The sequence below is a fragment of the Hemitrygon akajei genome, chromosome 3 (genome assembly GCF_048418815.1).
Source record: "Hemitrygon akajei chromosome 3, sHemAka1.3, whole genome shotgun sequence".
Taxonomy (NCBI): Eukaryota; Metazoa; Chordata; class Chondrichthyes; order Myliobatiformes; family Dasyatidae; genus Hemitrygon; species Hemitrygon akajei.
The window spans coordinates 185255560-185279977 of record NC_133126.1 but is presented as its reverse complement, the minus strand read 5'-3'; the positions used below and the strand labels follow the sequence as shown (position 1 = coordinate 185279977).

The 24418-nt window shown below is 44.2% G+C and overlaps 1 protein-coding gene across 3 annotated transcripts in view; it reads right to left on the bottom strand.

Annotated features, from left to right (window-relative positions):
* The window catches only part of LOC140725720 (glycogenin-1-like), a 95800-nt gene extending 71769 nt beyond the window's left edge, over positions 1-24031 (bottom strand). For all 3 annotated transcript variants that reach the window (XM_073041562.1, XM_073041563.1, XM_073041564.1), the window contains exon 1: positions 23875-24031. In XM_073041562.1, coding sequence (XP_072897663.1) covers positions 23875-23881 — 7 coding nt within the window. In that variant the 5' untranslated portion in view covers positions 23882-24031. The remainder of the gene's footprint in view (positions 1-23874) is intronic.
* Between the last annotated feature and the right edge of the window lie 387 nt (positions 24032-24418).

Here is a 24418-nt window from a genome sequence, read left to right as displayed (position 1 = left end):
GCTCCATGTACCTATCCAAAAGTCCCTTAAAAAACCCTATCATATCAGCCTCCACCACCGTTGCCGGCAGTCCATTCCAGACATTCACCTCTCTCTGAGTAAAAAACTTACCCCTGACATCTCCTCTGTACCTACTCCCCAGCACCTTAAACCTGTGTCCTCTTGTGGCAACCATTTCAGCCCTGGGAAAAAGCCTCTGACTAACCACACAATCAACACCTCTCAACATCTTATACACCTCTATCAGGTCACCTCTCTACCTCCTCTTCAAGGAGAAAAGGCCAAGTTCACTCAACCTATTCTCATAAGGCATGCTCCCCAATCCACGCACATCCTTGTAAATCTCTTCTGCACCCTTTCTATGTTTTCTACATCCTTCCTGTCTGTAGTGAGGTGACCAGAACTGAGCACAGTACTTCAAGTGGGATCTGACCAGGGTCCTATATAGCTGCAGCATTACCTCTCGGCACTTAAATTCAATTCCATGATTGATGAAAGCCAATACACCGTATGCCTTCTTAACCACCGAGTCAACCTGTGCAGCTGCTTTGAGTGTCCTATGGGCTTGGACCCCAAGATCACTCTGATCCTCCACTCTGCCAAGAGTCTTACCATTAATACTATATTCTGCCATCATATTTGACCTACCAAAATGAACCACCTCACACTTATCTGGTTTGAACTCCATCTGCCACTTCTTAGCCTAGTTTTGCATCCAACCAATGTCCCGCTGTAACCTTTGACAGCTCTCCACACTATCCACAACACCTCCAACCTTTGTGTCATCAGCAAATTTACTAACCCATCCTTCCACTTCCTCATCCAGGTCATTGATAAAAATCACAAAGAGTGGGGGTCCCAGAACAGATCCCTGAGGCACCCCACTGGTGACTGACCTCCATGCAGAATACGAGTCATCTACAACCACTCTTTGCCTTCTGTAGGCAAACCAGTTCTGGATATACAAAGCAATGTCCCCTTGGATCCCATGCCTCCTTACTTTCTCAATAAGCCTTGCATGGGATACCTTATCAAATGCCATGCTGAAATCCATATACACTACATCTACTGCTCTTCCTTCATCAATGTCTAGTCACATCCTCAAAAAATTCAGTCAGGCTCTTAAGGCCCAATCTACCCTTGACAAAGCTATGCGGACTATTCCTAATCATATTATACCTCTCCAAATGGTCATAAATCCTGCCTCTCAGGATCTCCTCCATCAGTAAGATGCAGAGATTGTAAATTAGCCAGCTCCATCATGAGCACTAACCATAATATTCAGGACATCTTTAAGGTGCAATGCCTCAAAAAGGCAGCATCCATCATTAAGGACTCCAGGAGATACCCTCTTCTCAATGCTACCATCAATAGGTGCATTTAATGCCAGAGAAATGTACACAATATACATCCTGAAATTCTTTTTCTTCGCAAACATCCATGAAAACAGAGGAGTGCCCCAAAGAATGAATGACAGTTAAATGTTAAAACCCCCGAAGCCTCCCACAGCTCCCCCCTCCCACACACAAGCAGTAGCAAGGCAATGACCTCCCCCCACTACCCAAGCAAGGAAGTACAGAAGCCTGAAGGCACACACTCAGCAATTCAGGAACAGCTTCTTCCCCTCTGCCAGCAGATTTCTGAATGGACATTGAACCCATGAACGCTACCTCAATACTTTTCATTTTATTTCTATTTCTTGCACTACTTACTTACAGTAATTCACAGTTTTACTCCCTCATCAATATTATTTAATTATACTGCTGCCACAAATTCAACAAATTTCACCACTTATGCTGGCAATATTAAAACCAATTCTGATTCTGAAACATCAGGTATTTATCCAATAGAACTGCTTTCATCATTTAAGTGTCAACAGTTTAGATTTTTGATCGATATCCGTCCATGTAGTTCACTGCAGTTAGATAGTTCACCAGCTAGCATGTTGATCAGGAACAAGGTAACGATGTGGAAGAATAGATCCCTCTCAGAGACCAAAGGGGTAACTTATGGACAGAGGCAGGAGATGTCCTATGCTTCATCTATATTTACCAAAAGAGACATTTACCTATATTTATCTATATTTACCTAGATGACAGAGAGCTCAACTCAGGAGTACATGGATAATCTGTACCAGATCAGGGGTGTTCGATTACAATGGATACATTAGGGTTGATCAATTGAAGGTTGCTACGGGAAACAAGGGAGGAGATGGCTGTGGCTTTAGTGCAGATCTTTGCATCTTTGTTAGCTGTAGATGATGTGCCAGAAAAGTGAAGGACAGCTGAAGTTGTTCCTCTTTCCAACAGAAGCAGCAGCAAACGCCAAGTCACGATAGCCCAGTCGATCAGTGGCGGACAGATTATTGGAGACAATCCCAATGGACAAGAGTTATGCACATTTCAAAAGGCAGGGACCGGTACCAGGGATAGCCAGTGTGGCTTCGTGCAGAGGTGGAAACCTTACCTCACTAACTTGATTGTGAGATTTCTGAGGAGATGTGCAGGATACGATAGGTTCTTCTAAGGACAAGTACATGAAGCTTAGAGGGCTATATGTAAGCCTAGTAATTTCTGAGGTAGGGACATGTTTGGCACAGCTTTGTGGGCCGAAGGGGCTGTATTGCGCTGTAGGCTTTCTACGTTTCTATGACTGATGAAGGGAGTGCCTTACTGAAGCCCACACAGACAATGCCCCTCATGACAAGTCAGATAGCACGATCGCTTGAGGTACGAGGCATTAGCACTAACTGCCGCACCACCGTGCCGTACTTCCTACCTCATGATCCACGGACAAGCTAGCCAAATCCATAAAGTTGCCAGTACAAGATCACAGGTGACACACCATCTACAGTGCCATTTTACATCTCAATCACTATAACCAAACATGAGAAAGCCTCAATGACCTTAAATATGAAAATACCTTGAACTATCATTGTTAGAAACAAAGCTATCATCGACTATTCATAGTGTGATATCAAAGGAAAATAACCCACAGCATTGTACATATAGCTAGGCTTTTGCACAGTACTGTACTTGTCAACGTGGAGCAGAGCGCGAGTTTGTAAACTGGCAGGAGCAAAGGATATTGGGAATGGTAAGGGTGGGGCGCCACAGGAGGGGTGTGGAACAGGTAGAAAAGTGCCAGGGGCATGGGGGTGGTGTGAGTGCAGACACACCTAACCTCGAGACACAGGCAAGGTCATTTGATACAAAAGAATTGGTTTGTTGATCATTACAGAATGTCTCTCTGATGCTTCCCGCTCCCTTCCCCTCTTCCTCGGTAGAGATTGTTAAGGGCACCAAATTTCTTGGTGTTCACCTGGCGGAGAATCTCACCTGGTCCCTCAACACCAGCTCCATAGCAAAGAAAGCCCAGCAGTGTCTCTACTTTCTGCGAAGGCTGAGGAAAGTCATCTCCCACCCCCCATCCTCATCACATTCTACAGGGGTTGTATTGAGAGCATCCTGAGCAGCTGCATCACTGCCTGGTTCGGAAATTGCACCATCTCGGATAGCAAGATCCTGCAGCGGATAGCGAGGTCAGCTGAAAAGATCATTGGGGTCTCTCTTCCCGCCATTACGGATGTTTATACACTCTGCATCCGCAAAGCAAACAGCATTATGAAAGACCCCACGCACCCCTCATACAAACTCTTCTCCCTCCTGCCGTCTGGGAAAAGGCTCTGAAGCATTCTGGCTCTCACGACCAGACTATGTAACAGTTTCTTCCCCCAAGCTATCAGACTCCTGAATACCCAGAGCCTGGACTGACACCTTACTGCCCTATTGTCTTGTTTATTATTTATTGTAATGCCTGCACTGTTTTGTGCACTTTATGCAGTCCTGGGTAGGTCTGTAGTCTAGTGTAGTTGTTTTTTCTTAACGTAGTTCAGTCTAGTTTTTGTACTGTGTCATGCAACAGCAAACACTTCAACCCAAGCTACCAATGTTCAACGTTTCAATGTCCTGAAAAACGTCGTCTCATTTTTACTATGTACTGTACATAGCAGTTATGGTCGAAATGACAATAAAAGTGACTTGACTTCCCAACCATAACTCCCCTCTCATTGCCCCCTTCCTACTCTCAGTCCACAATACACACATATCAGAATCAGGTTTATCTTCACTCACATATGTCATGAAATTTGTTTTTTTGTGGCAGCAGAAACAGTGCCATACATAAAGTTACTACAGTACTGAGCAAGTCTTAGGCAGCCTAGCTATATACTGTACATGTGCCCAAGACTTTCACAGTACTGTATATGCAAAGTTTTGCATCTTTCCCTGTACAGGTGGTCATGAAGTCACAGAGCAATCTGGTGAAGGTGCAGACTCTTCAACCTAACCAGTTCATGTTAACCACTGTGCCTAACCAGCTCGTCACCATTTTCTGTGTTTGGCCTATATCCCTCTAAGTGCATCTCAAGTGATACTGTTGTATTGAACCACTTCCTCTGGCAGCTCAATCTGTATGCTTACCACCCTCTGCATGAAGAAGTTGGCCCTCAGGCCACTTTTGAGTCTTTCCTTTCACCTCAACCTGCGTGCTTTGTTGTGGATTTCCCTATCCCGGGGAAAAGGTTGTTACCATGCACCTTATCAATGGCTCTCATTTTAAACACTTCATAGTTTACGTTTAATTATCATTCAACCATACATGAATACAGCCAAACAAACGAGCGTTCCTCTGGGGCCAACATACAAAACACAATACCAACAGTCACACACAGCACAAGGCACATGCAAGATAGCAAGCACATCAGTAAAATACAATGACACAAGAGAATCCATGACCAGAGTCCTTGAATGTTGCAGGAGTCTGAAGTCGAATATAACACAGCTCGTCTTCTGCCAAGCCAACCCATGGCGGGTGGGGGGTGCTGGGGGCTGACTTTAGCTTGGACGCCATGCCACACTGCCTCCGACGCCTCCCTCCTGGGTGACTGAAAACAGGCGACAGCACGGTGTGAGGCCTAGTCCTCGCCACGACCAAAGCCACGCAGCTCCCCCGCCATCCACCAATAAATCAGCGAGTCAGATTCGCAGCAGTCCATAGCAACAACGTCCAACAGGGTCTTACATTCACAAAAGAAAGAGCAAAGAAGACAACCACTCGCTGTCATACCGCACACCACCTTCACACACCAACTCCTCCAACACCTGCAGCAGCACGATCCGCACTAAGTCTAGCTCCTGTAGATTTTCTGCTGACATGCAATTCCGTGATGGGGTAGATCCGCAGAACTTCAAGTTCTTGATGTCCAGCAGGATCTTGTGATCATAAAAAGTACGACAGCACCACTGGTTAACCCCGTTGAAGCTGCTGTGATCAAAGACACCGCCATCTTAGCAGAAAAGCATTATCCCTCATTCTCCTACGTTCCAAGAATTAAGGAACAATCTGACCAACCTCTCCCTATAACTCAGGGCCTCAAGTCATGCCAACATCCACATAAATTGTTTCTGTATTCTTTCTAGTTTAATCGTCCTTCCTATAAACAGGGCGGCCAAAATTGTACACAGTACTCCAAGAGTGACTTACACAATGCAACATCATGGCCCAATGCCTATATTCAGTGCTCTGACCGATAAAGGCCAGAACAATAAAACGCACTATGTCCGTGACACCACTCTCTTAAGGATAAAGATTAACTTTTTGCCACGTGTACATTGAAAGAACTGTTTGTGTCAATGACCAACACAGTCCGAAGATTGTACTGGGGGCAGCCTGCAAGTGTCATCATGGTTTTGGGACCAACATTGCATGCCCTCATCTCAGTAAACCGAAATGCACACCTTTGGAATTCCGGGGGAAACTGGAGAACCAAGAGGGAACCCACGTGGCCACAGGAGGAACATACAGACTCCTGACAGATGGTAGCGGGAATCGAACCCTGATTGGTGATCGCTGGAGCTGTAAAGCGTTGCACTAACCTCCGTGCTACCGTGCCAACCTATACCATTTTTGTGCCACCCTATGCACTTGTGCTCCCAGATCCCTCTAATTCCATTACACTCCCTGGTGCCCTATCACTCAGGATTCAAGTCGGAAATTTGATAGCAAATCATGACTGGTTCAACAGTGGGAGGGTAAGAAGAAGCATAACCATCGACAGAGTCACCTCTATGGCTTCTGAGAAATCCCCAATCCCTCGTCTCAGGACAAGAACAGGCACGTTGATCAGACAGGTGCTGGTCGATGGGAGTAGTCAGCTTAAGTGGTGCAGCATGGACTAGATGGGCTGAAGGGCCTGTTTCTGTCGTGTACTTTTCTATGATTCTAAACAGGGATTCCAAACCTTTTTTTTAATATAAACCATTACCCGAGGGGTCCGTGGACGCCAGGTTGGGAACCCTTGGAGGTTTATTCGGAAGGAACTGATATAATCTATTTCAGGAACCAAGAACGCAAGAACATTGCATCTCACCAACATCCACGATGAAAACGCAACAAGAGAATCACATCTAGTCTCTCAAGACAAAAACTGGCACTTTGGTCAGGAAGCAGAAAATTTAATCAACAAATCATTCAATTTTGCTTCAGAAGATTCCAAAAGCAGAATAAAACCAAAACACAAATTATATAAAGGCATCTAATCAATTGGAAATCTTAAAATGTGATACTGCAATCATTTTTTGCTCTTTTATGCAATTCAACACCACAAACACAACACATTAGTAAACATTATTACTCACAATTTTTGAAAATAATTCAATTGTCGTGGGGACAAAAAGGAACTTGTTACTTTGCCACAGTTTAAAATTTGATCAATGTTTTTATTAAATCTACTAAAACCATTAGTAGGTAATAATGACCCAGTCAGATTTTGGAGATTTCTTTCCTACATTGCTGCGTTTAAAGTGTGGTGTTCTTCAAGAGCTCACAGGCTAACCTGCACTAATATACTGCAGCTTTCCCTAGCTGAAACCTTCATTGCAGGGACATGGATATAAATGCAATTCATCATTCAGATTTGTAATTGCAGAATCCAGGTAGAAAATTATATCCCAATGAAATTCCATGGACTTCTCCAACATTAGTCACGGCTCAAGGGGATACAGAGAAAAGGCAGGAGATTGGGGCTGAGAGGGAAAATGGATCAGACAAGATGAAATGGTGGAGCAGAGGTGATTGGCAAAATGGTCTAAATCTGCTCCCACATCTTATGGTTGTGGGCTGACAGGACACAATGAGAAAATCCAAACCAGAACTGCACTTCGGAACCAGTTGCCTACATACTGTAGATCTCATTATGTCACTGTGACACAATTATGATCACCAAAACTAAATTTGCTAGGATCTAAAAACCCAAGGTCAACCACTTTGACCGTATCTTGGGAATTTACAATTTTTGTCCTCAAATTTCATATTGTTTCAGAAAGGATCTGAGAATCAACTACATTATTGGGTTTGGAGAACTTTTATTTTTAAATTAAGTGCAATTGTGAACAATAGCCAGATCAGAAATGCTGATCAAGTCAACTAGTTCCCAAAGAGAACTCTGATAGGCCAATCATATGGTTCACTGCTGCTCAGCAATAAAACACAAAAAAATCATATGTACAATTAAGAAATATTTAAAAATAGTAGAAATATTGGAGTCATGATGATCATGATGAAATCTGCTGGAGAGACACATTTATACACGTTATCCTCCATAATTCAAAGAGATTGAAGGATAAGTTTGCAGGGTGACAAAATGTGACAGGAGCACTTGGAACTAAAAACTAGTCCCTACTGGGGGAAAACAGCACCTGATCTTTCCGCACTGTTCTCCAGCAGTTTAAGGACTTAGTCCAGCTAGAACGTAACTCACAAGTGCTCTTGAAAGTCCGGTATTAACCCGACCTGCCAACAATCAAACTTATCTCTGGTTGCCAGCTCAGCAAACACACTATCAAACGCTTCAACCCAAGCTACCAATACTCACCACCATCCTAAACTTACCACAAATCTCTGGACCATCATTCACCACTGGGTATTAGACATATGACTTAACAACTATGCTACCATACCACATTGGCTCCTGATATCAAAACCTGAAAATCAACGACACTGTTGTGGCAGGATCTCTGAAGGCATTAGGGATACATACAGGAGCAAGATAGATTTGCTGTTTGAATGGTGTCACAACAACCACCTGCTACTCACGGTCAATAAGACCAAGGAACTGACTGTGGACTTCGGGAAGGGGAGGTCAGGGGTCAGTGATGGATAAGGTAAAGAGCTTCAAGATTCTGCCTCATAGCTTCAGTGCCCAAGAACAGTGTCAACAGCTCAGAGGATCTCTCCTGGGCCCAGCACATTAATGTAATCATGAAGAAGGCACTTCAGTGGCTACACTCATGAGGAGTTTGAGGTCACATAAAACTCTAGCATACCTTTTACAAATGTGCGGTGGTCAGCATTCTGACTGGTTACGACACCACCTGGTATGGAGGCTCCAATGCCCAGGGTGAACGAGTCCATAGAGCAGGGGTTCCCAAACTCTTAAAGCCATGGACCAACACCATTAAGCAATGGGCGAGTGGACCCCAGGTTGGGAGCCCCTGCTGCAGAGGATTGTACACTCAGTCAGCTCCATCACTGGGATAACTCCCCCCTTCAAGGGCATCTTCAAATGGCAGCTCCTCAAGAAGGCAGCCTCTACCATTAAGGATCCTCACCATCCAGGTGATATTCTCTTCTCATTGCTACCACCAGAAAGGTGCTACAAGAGCCTGAAAATACACACTCAGTGTTTTAGAAACAGCTTCTTCCCCAACAGATTTCTGAATGAGCCATGAACACCACCTCACTAATCCTCTTTTGCACTACTTATTTATTATAACTAGGAAGGATTTTTAAAAAATTTTCTTACACTGTACTATTGTCACAAAACAAGAACATATGTCAGTGATGATAAATCTCATTCTAATTCTGAACTGCTGCGGGGCCAGGAGAGGCAAGGTTTCCTGAAGCCGAGACTCAGCTGGATCAGGCACCAGAACGTAAAGCGCTTGATGTTCTCCTCCAGTCAGCTGGATCCTCTGGAGCTGTTTTTTTTTGGGGGGGGGGGGAAGGGGGAGGGAAGTGTCCTTCAATGGTGACCCAAGCCATCAGCAATGCCACATGATTACGCCGCCCATCACTTTGCACGAAAGGAAATCAATCTGATTTTCATTCTAGCTTGTAAACAACTGCGATCCACGCAGCCCAAGGCCAACCCAAGTTTCCAATAATGGGACAACAGAGCAGACAAGACTGAAGTTCTGCCCTAACAGCCTGGATTGTCAGAATTTGTCTAAGGGAACGGAGAGGTTCAATACCAGCAAAAACATTGCACCTGCAATACAGGGCCTAGAAGACTCAGTAGGAAAACTCCTTGGGCTGTCACTCTCCAGTCAGGGATCAGTTGCTTTCATTCCTGTTCAGAAGTAGCTGATGAGGCCTTTCCCCACACAGTCTTAACCTTGAGCACTGGCACTGTTAAGACTGAATGCTCTCCCCGAAGCCAAGTGCATTTCCTCTTATATCCCAAACACAGTAGGTTAACACACAAAGCGCTGGAGGAACTCACCTCGGACAGCAACCATTGAGGGAAATGAACAACTGATGTTTCGGGCCCTTCACCAGGACTGGATTTCCAGAACCTCAGGTCTCTGTTTTGTTTCTTCACTGTGAAGTCTCTGCAATGTCTGCCTAACTTGGTGGACGTTCTTGGAGACCCCTCTCACTGGTCCCCCTCTGATCTCGGGCTCTTCGACTGTGTGCTATTTTCCAGACCCGATGCAGGGCGTCAGCCTGGAACATCAATCATTCCATTGATGCTGCCTGACTTTGTGCGTTTGTTCTAGATTCCCAGCATCTGCAGTCTCTCATGACTCAAGCGAGCAGGGTAATGGGCGGCTGTAAATTGCCCCAAATGTGTGGGTCAGTGGCAGAATCTGGCAGGGAGTTCGGAATCAGAATCAGGTTTAAAACCACTGGCATAGGTTTTGAAATTTGTTGTTATGTGGCATTGCAATAGATAATATAAAAATTACAGCAAGTATATACATTAAATTAAATTAAATAAGTAGCGCAAAAAGAAAAAAAAAGTAGTGAGGTAGTGTGCATGGGTTCAATGTCCTTTCAGAAATCGGATGGCAGGGGGAAGAAGTTGTTCCTGAGTCACTGAGTGTGACTTCAGCTTCCTGCACCTCCTCCTCAATGGCAGCAATGAGAAGGTAGGTCCATGGTGATGGAGGTCCTTAATGATGGATGACACCTATTTGAGGCATTGCTCCTTGAAGGTGTCCTGGATGCTGGGGAGGCTAGTGCCTATGATAGAGCTGACTGAGTTTACAACTTTCTGTAGCTCTATCGATCCTGTGCAGCACCCCCCCCCCCCACCCCCAATACCGACAGTGATGCAGCCAGTTAGAATGCTTGCCACGGTACATCTGTAGAAATTTGTGAGTGTCTTTGGTGACGTACAAAATCTCCTCAAACTCCAAATGAAATACAGCCTCCGTCGCACCTTCTTTGTAACTGCATCGATATGCTGGGCCCAGAATAGATTCTCAGAAATGTTGACACTCAGGAACTTGAAATTGGAGAGTGAAATGGGATAGGATGGGATTGGTGTATTGATGGGTTCCTGATGGGCAGCAGGGACTCAGTGGACTGAAGGAATGGCTTCCATGTTTTATTTCTCCATGGCCACAACTCCACGAGGTGAGGGATGTGTGGTCCTGGAGATGTTCACCCTTTATATCACTCGTGCTGGGCTTCAGCCGGGATACGATAGTCAATGTCACACTGAATATTCTCTATTTTGAGAAGTCATAGGTCAGAGATTCCCACAAGACAGTCATTGTTGTACAAGCCTTTGGCCCACTTCTGCATGCTGAGCAAGTTCCCTAACTGAGCTAATCAGACGTGTGATATCTGTCTGAACTAAGGGTTCCCAACCAGGGGTCCACAGACCCCTCGGTTAACGGGGGTCTATGGCACAAAAAAAAGGGTTAGAAACCAGGCCCTAACCCTTTTCCATCAGTGTACTTGTAGAAATATCTTAAACATTCTGGCTGCACCTGTCTCTGCCACTACTTCACAGAGCTCATTCCACATAGTCACCAGTCAACTTTCCCCTCAGGTGCTATGTAAATCTTTCTCCTCTCATTGTAAACCAGTGCCTCTAGTTGTACACTCCCCTACCCTGGGAAAAAGACCGTCACCATTCACCTCATCCATGTCCCTCATGATTTTATACATCCTTACAGGGTCACCCTCGGCCTTCTACCCTCATGGAGGAAAGTCTCAGCCTATCCAGTTTCTTTCCTCGAACTCAAGCCCCCCCCCCCCCCCCCCCGGTCCCTGTGACATGCTCATGAATCTTCTCTGAATCTTTCCAACTTGATGTTATCCTTCCCAGAGGATGGTGAACAGATCGGCACACAATACTCCAAGTGATTTTGACAGTGTTTTGTACAGTTGTAACGTGACATCTCAACACTTCAACTCAGTGCCCTGACTGACGAAAGTAGGCGTGCCAAATGCCTTCTTGACCACCCTGCCTCTGTGGTAACACCTTGCCATGATTGATCTCAGAGTTGAGTAAGCAAATGATGTAGCCTGTCCAGCAGAACTAGCTGGAAGCTATGGATCTTGTCTTGCGACAAGGGGATCTAAGGCAGACTGGCTGTTAGGCCATGTTCTGGAGTCTGGTCGCGGAAGTTAATATTTTGCTATATAATCCATCTTTAGACTTGAATGTGGATTGTAGATTAAATTTAAAATGCAGCCCTGGACAATAGTTCCCTGGAGCTGTGGACGCCAGTTAATTGAAAACCAGACAACGCTGATTAACATTCATTTTGGGTGTTTGGTGTGTGGGTGCGAAGAAGGAGGTGTCAAAATTATATCTAATTCAAAGGAAGTGTTGAAGATACATTGTAACTATATGAATGTCCTTTGATCTTTACCATATAAAACACCATTTAATATTGGGTCAAACAGGCCTCTTCCTCCGAAACTGTTTCAATATGATGCTGGCTGCTCGTTTCTGTTGAATAAAACACTTCTATATCCACCAGCTTCAGCTTTTCTCCAGTGACTTTGTTGATGTTACAACACTGGTCACTTGGAAATCAGCACATACACAAGTGGACACAGCTGAGATCCATAGTATTGCCCAAACTGCATGTCACTTAGATAAAGAAGGTACAGCACAAAAATCTAAAGTTAACAGTACACACAAAATGAACATACAGAACCTACTGCACCAATCTGAAGTAAATCAATGCAAAAGCTACTGATGGAGAGATCCCTTTCAATAAACTACTTCAAATTCTCATTCAATTATGAGATACCACAGGTTTTGCAGATTTTTGATAATCAACGACATTATCCTTAAACTGCTTCCCACTACCTTGTCACTAAACAGATTTGGCACAATTTACAAACAGGCCAGTACAGTATCTGAGTCCCTCTGCTTCATAGTAACCGAGTGAAGAATTACAGCATTCTAACTGATTCAAGGCATCATTTCCCTATGTAACTTTGTGTCCAACTATTCTGGCAAACTTAAAAATAGACAATAGACAATAGCTGCAGGAGTAGGCCATTCAGCCCTTTGAGCCAGCACTGCCATTCACTGTGATCATGGCTGATCATCCACAATCAGTACCCCGTTCCTGCCTTCTCCCCATATCCCTTCACTCCGCTATCTTTAAGAGCTCTATCTAACTCTCTTCTTGAAAGCATCCAGAGAATTGGCCTCCACTGCCTTCTGAGGCAGAGCATTCCGTAGATCCACAACTCTCTGGATGAAAAAGTTTTTCCTCAACTCTGTTCTAAATGGCCTACCCCTTATTCTTAAACTGTGGCCTCTGGTTCTGGACTCCCCCAACATCAGGAACATGTTTCCTGCCGCTAGCGTGTCCAATCCCTTAATAATCTTATGTTTCAATCAGATCCCCTCTCATCCTTCTAAATTCCAGTGTATACAAGCCCAGTCGCTCCAATCTTTCAACATATGACAGTCCCACCATCCCGGGAATTAACCTCGTGAACCTACGCTGCAATCCCTCAATAGCAAGAATGTCCTTCCTCAAATTTGGAGACCAAAACTGAACACAATACTCCAGGTGTGGTCTCACCAGGGCCCTGTACAACTGCAGAAGGACCTCTTTGTTCCTATACTCAACTCCCCTTGTTATGAAGGCCAACATATCATTAGCTTTCTTCACTGCCTACTGTACCTGCATGCTTACTTTCAGTGACTGCTGAACAAGGACACCTAGATTTTGTTGTACTTCCCCTTTTCCTAACTTGACATCATTCAGATAGTAATCTGCCTTCCTGTTCTTGCCACCAAAGTGGATAACCTCTCATTTATCCACATTAAACTGCATCTGCCATGCATCTCCCACTCACCCAACCTGTTCAAGTCGCCCTGCATTCTCCTAACATCCTCTTCATATTTCACACTGCCACCCAGCTTTGTGTCATCTGCAAATTTGCTAATGTTACTTTTAATCCCTTCATCTAAATCATTAATGTATACTGTAAATAGCACCGAGCCTTGCGGTACCCCACTAGTCACTGCCTGCCATTCTGAAAAGGACCCGTTAATACCTACTCTGTTTCCTGTCTGCCAACCAATTTTCTATCCATGTCAGTACCCTACCCCCAATACCATGTGCTCTAATTTTGCCCACTAATCTCCTATGTGAGAGCTTATTCAAAGGCTTTCTGAAAGTCCAGGTACACTACATCCACTGGCACTCCCTTGTCCATTTTCATAGTTACATCCTCAAAAAAATTTCCCCTTCGTAAATCCATGCTGAACTCGGATCGATCCTGTTACTGCGATCCAAATGTGCCGCTATTTCATCTTTTATAATTGACTCCAGCATCTTCTCCACCACTGATGTCAGGCTAACTGGTCTACAATTCCCTGTTTTTTCTCTCCCTCCTTTCTTAAAAAGTGGGATAACATTAAGCTACCCTCCAATCCTCAGGAACTGATCCTGAATCTATAGAACATTGGAAAAATGTGTCCACGATTTCTAGAGCCACCTCCTTAAGTACCCTGGGAGGCAGACCATCAGGCCCTGGGGATTTATCAGCCTTCAGTCCCATCAGCCTACCCAACACCATTTTCTGCCTAATGTGAATTTCCTTTACCCTAGGTCCTCTGGCCACTATTACATCTGGGAGATTGTCTGCGTCTTCCCTCGTAAAGACAGATCCAAAGTACCTGTTCAACTCGTCTGCCATTTTTCTTGTTCCCTATAATAAATTCACCCATTTCTACCTTCAAAGACCCAGCTTTGGTCTTAACTAATTTTTTTCCTCTTCACATACCTAAGGCAGCTTTTACTATCCTCCTTTATATTATTGGCTAGCTTACCTTCATATCTCATCTTTTCTCCCCATATTTCCTTTTAAGTTATCTTCTGTTGCTCTTTAAAAATTTCCCAATCCTCTGGCTTCCCACTCATCTTTGCTATGTTATACTTCTTCTCTTTTATTTTTATACTGTCCTTGACTTCCCTTGTCAGCCACAGTCGCCCCTTACTCCCCTTAGAAGCTTTCTTCCTCTTTGGAATGAACTGATCCTGCACCTTCTGTATTATTCCCAGAAATAGCTGTCATTGTTGTTCCACTATCATCCCTGCTAGGGTGTCCTTCCAGTCAACTATGGCTAGTTCCTCCCTCATGGCTCCATAGTCCCCTTTGTTCAACTGTAACACTGACACTTCCGATTTTCCCTTCTCCGTCTCAAATTGTAGATTAGGCCCCTCATCAAGTCCAGTTCACTACATAACAATAGATCCAGAATTGCCTTCTCCCTGGTAAAGTCCAGTACAAGCTGCTCTAAGAATCTATCTCGGAGGCATTCCACAAACTCCCTTTCTTGGGGTCCAATACCAACCTGATTTTCCCAGTCCACCTGCATGTTGGAACTCCCCATTACAACCGTAGCATTACCTTTGCGACATGCTAATTTTAACTCTTGATTCAGGCTACTGAATAGTATCCAGGCTACTGTTTGGGGGCCAGTAGATAACTCCCATTAGGGTCTTTTTGCCCTTACGATTTCTCAGTTCTATCCATACTGACTCTACATCTCCTCATTCTATGTCACCCCTCGCAAGGGACTGTATTTCATTCCTCACCAACAGAGCCACCCCACCCCCTCTGCCCACCTGTCTGTCCTTTTGATAGGACGTATACCCTTGAATGTTCATTTCCCAGCCCTGGTCCTCTTGAAGCCACGTCTGTTATTCCTACAACATCATACTTGCCAATTTCCATCTGAGCCCCAAACTCATCCACTTTATTTCTTATACTTCGTGTATTCATATATAATACTTTTAATCCATTACTCCCCTTGCTTCTCACATCAATCCCTTTTGCACGCACTTGGCCATACTCTCCGATCCCTTCCCAAGCATTCTGCCCCATCAATTCTATTGTCTTTCTTAACTTTTCTTATTCTCTCTTTCCCTTTAACTCCATCCTTATATTTCCAGTTTGTCTCCTCCCCCCCACTTATTAGTTTAAACACAATCTGAAAAAGAATAAATAGTTCCTGCTAAATGTATTATACAGTAATTGAACCAAGAACTGTTTGTAGATAGACTTCAAAATTTCCAGCACCTTAAGTATTACTGAACAGTTTTAAAGTATAAAGGATACCTCAACTCAGAGTTATTTGATGCAGAATCCCTCCAGATATCACAAAAAAATCTATAACCGGTGACTCATCAGACCACCCCCCCCCACAATACTTCACAGATCTTCTAATTAGGTTTCCATGGCAACAATCACATTTTACCCTCATAATGATCAGTTGCAATTAGATTGCATAGACATGAAAGTAAAAATGAGATACTTTAGAAAATTGAAAACATGTCATCCTAACCAACTTCCTCAACAAATTCCTAGTCTGGCTGCACATATGCCTTGGAATGGACCCAAATTGCATCCTATAATGCAAGTTCACCCATTTCAACAAGCAGGTATCAACTTGTCATTCAGTCTTTGAAACCACTAACACAATGGTGAACCACATCACACAGCAAGAGGATGTCCTTTCCTACGCGCTGCCAGTTTTAGGTTCTGTACCTCAATTGAAGGACATTCACTTTAAAATTAGGGGCAAATCTCAAGAACTTTTTCCACACATGGGAGTGAATCCGAGATCTCTTTTCCCTAAAGGCTGCAAGCTTAGCTGAAAAATCTCAAAACAAGTTAGAAACATAGAAAACGTACAGCATAATACAGGCCCTTCGGCCCACAATGCTGTGCTGAACATGTACTTTAGAAATTACCTAGGGTTACCCATAGCCCTCTATTTTTCTAAGCTCCAAGTACCTGTCCAGGAGTCTCTTAAAAGACCCTATCGTATCCGCCTCCACCACCGTCGCTGGCAGCCCATTCCACGCACTCACCACTCTCTGTGCAAAAAAAAACCTACCCCTAACATCTCCTCTGTACCTACTTCCAAGCACCTTAAACCTGTGCCCTCTCATTTTAGCCATCCCAGCCCTGGGAAAAATCCTGACTATCCACACAACCAATGCCCCTCATCACTTTGTACACTTCTATCAGGTCACCTCTCATCCTCCATCACTCCAAGGAGAAAAGGCCAAGTTCACTCAACTTATTCTCATAAGGCATGCTCCCCATTCCAGGCAACATCCTTGTAAATCTCCTCTGCACCCTTTCTATAGTCCCCCACATCCTTCCTGTCGTAAGGTGACCAGAACTGAGCACAGTACTCCAAGTGGGGTCCGACCAGGGTCCTATACAGTTGTAACATTACCTCTTGGCTCTTGAACTCAATCCCATGGTTGATGAAGGCCAATGCACCATATGCCTTCTTAACCACACAGTCAACCTGCACAGCAGCTTTTGAGTGTCTTATGGATTCAGACCCCAAGATCCCTCTGATCCTCCACACTGTCAAGAGTCTTACCATTCTGTCATCATAACTGACCGACCAAAATGAACCACTTTACATTTATCTGGGTTGAATTCCATCAGCCACTTCTCAGTCCAGTTTTGCATCCTATCGATCTCCCGCTGTAACCTCTGACAGCCCTCCACACTATTGAAGTTGTTCCAAGTTCAAAGTACATTTATTATCAAAGTATCAATACATTATAAAACCTTGAGATCTGTCTCCTTACAGGCAGCCACAAAACAAGAAACCCAAAAGAACCCATTAAAAAAAACCAAAAAATTCCAATGCACAGAGAGAGAGAGAGAGAGAAAAAAAGCAAATTGCACAAACAATAAAAACAAGCAACAGAATTGAGAACGTTTTATCAAAGACCGTGCAGACAGATGAGCAAAACACAGACTTGGAGTCAGAGAGAGATACAGCCCAAAATCAGTCCCTTTGACCCACTGAGTTTTCACCAGCATCAAGCTCCCATTTACACAAACGCTACATTGATTCTGTTTTATTCTCCTCAGCTCCCACCAAATTCTACCACTGTTCTACCAGCAGGCTCAAGGACAGCTTCTAATCTTGCTGTTATAAGACTATTGAAGAGTTCCCTAGTACAATACAATGACCTCTTCACCTCACAATCTATCTTATGACCTTGTGCCTTATTATCTGCCTGCACTTTCTCAGTAACTGTAACACTTTATTCTGTTATTGTTTTCCATTGTACTATCTCATCGCACCGACGTGTTGAAATTACCTGTATCGATGGCATGATAAACTAAGTTTCTCCACTGTACACATGACAATAAGAAGCCAATTCAACGACACACTAGAGAGAATTTTCAGTGGCCCAGTAACCAACTCTCCCACACATTTTTGTGACGTGGAAGGAAACTGGAGCACCTGTTGGAATGTGTGCAGTCACAGGGAGAATGTGCAAACTCCCACGCAGACAGCACCCAAAGTCATGATCGAACGCGGCCCTGCGGTGCCAAGAGGCAGCAGAGAAGAGCTACAAGATCTGCTGGTCACAGAGGAACTACAAATCACAGTCCTAACTTCCAGTGCAGGGTCTAAAGCCATGGCTCGTCAAGCACACATCCACATGCAGGCAATCGAGTGGATAGCAGAAACATTTTCCAAGGGTGGAAATGACTAATAAAAGTGGACATCTTTTTAAAAGAGATTGGGGGTGGAGGATTATGGAGGGAGGGCTGTTGTCAGAAGTATAAATTTATTTAATACACAGAAAGTGGTGAGTACATGGAACGCACTACCAGAGTGGTGGCAGGTGCCGATACTTTACAGACATGTAAAAAACTATCAGATAGGTACACAAGTGATAGAAAAATGAAAGGCTATATAAGAGCGAAGGGCTAGAGCAGGTTGTAAGGTCAACACAGCATTGTGGGCCAAAAATTCGCAAGTTGCTGCCCAAAAATTTGAGATATGGAATAAGACTTGTTTGCACAGAATTTGCATGGTCAAATTAAAAAAAAATCACAAAATTTTCACGTTTCTTGATGTATGCAAGGTGCTGCAGCTTCAAGTTATGAAATTCAATTAAGAAATTGTAAAAGCAGACCACTTTCTAGGAACGTAACCCCCTTAAACATGGGTCGACAGTACTGCTTAAATGTATTTTTACCATTGCACATTCCTCCCCCCCACTTGAAGAACTGTTTTCATCTCTCTGCTCCCCTTCTTCCCTTTAATCTACTACCAATTATTTTACATATATGTTCACTTGTATAAGACCATAAGACATAAGAGCAGAATTAGGCCTTTCAGCCAATTGTCTTCTCCGCCATTCCATCATGGCTGACTTATTCCTCCCAACCCCATTCTGCTTCCCTCTCCCTGTAATCTTTGATGCCCTGACAAATCAAGAACCTATCAATTTCTGTGTAAAATATACCCAATCACTTGGCCCCGCAGCTGTCTGTGTCAATGAATTCCACAGTTTCACCACTCTCTGGCTTAAGAAATTTATCCTCACCTCCATTTTAAATGGATGTCCTCCTTTTTCTGAGGCAGTGCCCTCTGGCCTTAGACTCACCCTCTATAGGAAACATCCTCTCCACATCCACTCTGTCCTGGCCTTTCAATATTTGGTAGGTTTCAATGAGATCCCCCTTCATTCTTTAAACTCCAGTGAATACATGCTCAGAGCCATCAAACACTCCTCTTACATTAACCTTTGCAGTCCCAGAATAATATTTGTGACTCTTCTTCAGACCCTCTCCAATGCCAGCACATCTTTTCTTAGACAAGGGTCCCAAACTGAGCAACTGCATCACTGCCTGGTTCGGAAATTGCACCATCTTGGATCGCAAGACCCTGCCGCAGATAGTGAGGTCTCTCTTCCGGCCATCACAGAAATTTACACTACACGCTGCATCCGCAGAGGAAACAGCATTATGAAGGACCCCATGCACCCCTCATACAAACTCTTCTCCCTCCTGCCATCTGGGAAAAGGCTCCGAAGCATTCGGGCTCTCACGACCAGACTATGTAACAGTTTCTTCCCCCAAGCTATCAGACTCCTCAATACCCAGAGCCTGGACTGACACCTTACTGCCCTATTTTCCTGTTTATTATTTATTGTAATGCCTGCACTGTTTTTGTGCACTTTATGCAGTCCAGTGTAGCTTTCTGTGTTTTTTTTAAATTACGAAGTTCAGTCTAGTTTTTTTGTACTGTGTCATGTAACACCATGGTCCTGAAAAACATTGTCTCATTTTTACTATATACTGTATCAGCAGTTATGGTCAAAATGACAATAAAAGTTGACTTGACTTGAAAACTGCTCACAGTACTCCAAGTGCAGTCTTATAAAGCCTCAGTATTACATTCTTGCTTTTATATTCTAGTCTTCTCGAAATTCATGCAAACATTTCATTTGCCTTCCTCACCACTGACTCCGCCTGCAAATTACCCTGAAGGAAACCCTGCAGGACTCCCAAGTTCAGTTGCACAGCTGATTTTTTAATTTTCTCCCCGTTCAGAAAAGTCTACGCCTTTATTCCTTCTACTGAAATGCATGACCACACACTTACTGACACTATATTCCATCTGCCACTTCTCTGCCCATTCTCACAATTTGTCCAAGTCCTTCTGCAGACTTCCTGCTTCCCCATCACCTGCACCTCCTCCTATCTTTGTATCGTCTGCAAACTTGACCACAAAGCAACCAAGTCCGTCCAATTCATTATCATATAATGTGAATGGAAGCAGTCCCAATACTGACCCACTAGTCACCGGCAGCCAACTAGAACACGTCCCCTTGAGCCCACTCTTTGACTCCTGCCAGTCAGCCAATCTTCTATCTATGTTAGTATCTTTCCTGTAATACAACGAGCCTTTATTTTGTTAAACAGACTCATGCGCAGTCAAAATGTGCATGAAAATCAAAGTAAACAACATTCACTGACTCTCCTTTGTTATTTCCTCAAAGAATTCCAACAGATTTTTCAGGCAAGATTTCCCCTTAAGGACACCATGCTGACTTTGGCCTACTTTATCATGTACCCCCAAGTCCCCTGAAGCCTCATCCTTAGTAATGGCTCCAATGTCTTCCCAACCACTGAAGTCAGGCTAACTGGGCTATAACACGTACAAACAAGCTGGATGAACTCAGCAGGTCGGGCAGCATCCGTTGAAAGGAGCAGTCAACGTTTCGGGCCGAGAGCCTTCGTCAGGACTCGGCTATAATTTCCTTTCTTCCACACTTACCTTTCATAAAGTTTCCTCCTCAGTCACGTCTGACCTAAAACACACCACACCAAGCCTATCACTGGTACAATCTTCCAGTTCATGAAACCTCCTCAAAGCAGCTACGCCACTGCAAACCCAGCTTTCCTTCCATGTGCTGGGCTCAACAACCCAAGTTGTGCTCTGCTGCCAGAAACAGTTCCACCATCAGCTCCCTGTTCTTAAACTTTTATTTATGGAGGCAAAAAATGCAGGAAACTTGTGACCATTTTGCACACAGCAAGCTCCCACGAACAGCGATGAAAGTGACAGATAATCCTTTCTTAGAGACCGAGGGATAAGCCTTGCCAGTACAGCAGGGATAATGACATGGAATTGGTTAGGCCAATATGGTCAGAGGTGGAACAAATTGTAGGTATTGACACGGCATTTGAGGAGGGGGAAAGAGGCAGAAGGTCTGCGGGTGTGACTGTGAGGATGTAGCCTGTCTCCAGTGCGAAGGAATGCAGAAAGGCACCAGCCTTAAGTCTAGAGAGCAGGTGTAGAAACAAGACACTCGACGAGGTTACAGGGCTACATGCTGCGAGCCTGGGAGGAGTGTTGGATAAAGATTCCAAAATTAACGTGAAAGACAAAAAAAAAACATGGATGCAGGAAACATCAAATAAAACTCTGATATGAGGGGTCATCTGAATCATTAACTCTTTTTCACTTTGCGTAGATGCTGCTTGACCTGCCAAGTATTCAGCACATTCTTTTCTTTTAATTCGGGCTGTTATAAAGAACATAGAAAGGTACAGCACCACGTGGGCCCTTTTGCCTAGGATGCTGGGCAGACCCCACCTATAAATTTTCAGTTTTGATAAAATTTATTAATTCATTAAAAGTAATTTGTGAATGTACTGGGACACAGGAAAGCAAAGGCCATGAGTACAAGGATGGGGGAAAACCATAAAGGATTTAGAAAAATAGACTGTAGTTTTGAAATGGTTAGAGCAAAACTTGGACCATTGAAATGGAGAATCAGGAAACTTCCAGCATCAAGAGGACAGTGAACTACATTTTTTTTTTAAATCTGCAGATGCTGGAAATCTGAAAACATAAAATGCTGGAAATATTCAGCAGTATGAGCAGTATTTGTGTAAAGTGATACCGTCTAACCTGCTGTACATTATTTCAGGTTAATATTTCGGGACAAATACAATGGGGCATAATTTTAAGGGGACTGGAAGAGAGTATAGGGGGGTGTCAGAAGTAAGCTTTTTAAAAAATACACACAGAAAGCGGTACATGCATGGAACCCCCCTGCCAGGAGTAACGGGAGAGGGAGATACTTTAGGGGTTTTAAAAAACTCTTAGGTCGCCATGTGGATGACAGAAAAACTGGAGAGCTATGGGGGAGGGAAGGGTTAGATTGATCTTAGAGTAGGTTAAAAAGTCAGCCCAACATCGTAGGCTAAAGAGCCTGTACTGTGCCAGACTGTTCAAAAGACCTTTCATCAGAATTGGGAAAGAGACAAACAGTTTTAAGCTGCAGAAAAGCTGGGGAAGGGGGCAGATGTATGATTGGATGGATCAGACAAAGGGGGCAGGCCAAGGGTTCCATGGGTTGCACTCATCCAATCAATGGTGTTTTTTCCCAGTACTCAGAAACCCTTCCACATGAAGCACGTGCACTTCTTCCAACCAAGTGTACTGCATTCACTGTTCACAACATGGTGTCCCGATCTTTGTGTACCAATATGAATCAGGTGACCACTCTGCCAAAGTAACAGGTAACCTGCTACCTGCCGATTCGATTCTCCATTCCCAATCACTCGTTCGTGCCCACCTGTACTGTTATAATGAGGCCCAGCACAAGGCCAGGAAACATTATTTCAATGTCTATTTGATTACTTAGCAGTCTTCCGGACTTGATACTGAATTATACAACTTCAGGTAACTTGCTTCCTCTGTCTGTATCAGAATCACGAGCTTGCCCCATTGTTAGTAAACTCATTCTCTGTGTTTCATTTTCTCTAATTGCCCCATTGACCCCCACAACTTGTACCAACAAAAACCCGGGCCCTACCCTATCAGAGGTTTCCCTCTACCCTACCCACCTCCACAACCTTTACACACACACACACACTCCTTTCCAGTTCCAATGAAGTGTTGTCACCCCAAAAGGTTTACCGTTACTCCATCTATTGATGCTGCCTGTCCTGAGTACTGGCAGCATTTTCTGTTGTAGGTATGGACCCAGAAAAGCATCAATCAAAAACACAAGAAAGTCTGCAGATGCTGGAAATCCATAGCAACACACTCAAAACGCTGGAGGAACTCAGCAGGGCAGGCCACATCTATGGAAAAGAATGAACTGTCTACTCTTCCGGCCAAGACACTTTCCTCAGGACTCCAATCAAGTCCTGAAGAAACATCAATATAAATAAAAGAGGATGTTAACCTCGTTGCTACTGATACTAAAATTAATTCTGAGTTTGTGATGAAACGCGGAAACCTCCAGAAAATGAAAACTACGCCAGCTAGTGGCCAAAGCCGGAAACGCAGAATGTTTAAACTACAAGTCGGACATTGGTGAGCTAAAGTTTTATTACTGCAAGGTTATTTCTCAAATAATAAGCTGAAGCTGTATATTTAAATGCCGCTTAAACTGATACATACCGAGTAATATTTTAACCCAACGGTTGAAAGGAACTATCATCCAAATAAGCAGGGGTTATGTGGCTTAATACTCGCAGTGCAAAGTTGGGAGAAAGTCTGCGCCGAGGTTTGCTATGGGATCAACACAGGACTAAATTAGAGGGAAATATTCGGAACCGCGCAATCCTTACAAATCAAGCCAAAGATCAAAATGAGAGCCCGCCGTGCAGATCCAGGCTCAAATGGAGTCGTGGAAATATATTAGAAGGCGCGCAGAGAACCTGCCGTGGGCCAGAAAGGGGATATTACAGTCCGATTCGGCTTCAGTTTCAACCGGAAGAAGAGAGAGCGGAAAGAGAATTTGGTTCTAAAAGGAAGGAAAGTGAAAAATATAACAGGGAGACAACTAATTAGAAGAGACGTAAACTGCAGCCCGCTTGGATTCGGGCTGTCGCAGCCTGTGCGATTGCTCTCCATCCGCTGGAAGGTAAAATGCAGACACATTATCTGCAGTTTGAAACTGAACGAGAATGCAAAATCCCCAGAAGCGAGAGAGGGGGGTGTGGACAGTCGGCACTCACCCGACATGCTGACACGGTCCGATGAACCCAGAGAGCAAAGAAGCGGAAAAAAAATGGTCGGAGTTGACCACTGCTGAGCGTCCTTGCCCGTCGGTTCGCTGGGAGCCGCAGTCACTCACCCCGTCCTATATACAGCGGCAGGGACACGTCAGAGCGCCGGAACGTCACCGTGTCCGTGTACGCGCTGGTTGATGTTCACAATGTTCATTTGTATGCTCTGCCTGTGTACGGGCACTGTTGATGACAGTGCTATTAAAAAATGTCAGGGTTTATTATCGCGGGATGGTCTTATGAGATATTGTGTGTTGTCAACGTTCAGTCATGTGTGCCTGACTGGGTCGGGTTGTGCAAATGTGTGTTAGATGTGGCCAGAGTGTTCGTTTGTGTCAGTCTGTAGGATGTCTGCATTCTTCGTGTTGGGCCGGGGATGGGGGATGGTGTGTGTGTGTGTGTGTGTGTGTGTGTGTGTGTGTGTGTGTGTGTGTGTGTGTGTGTGTGTGTGTGTGTGTGTGTGTGTGTGTGTGTGTGTGTGTGTGTGTGTGTG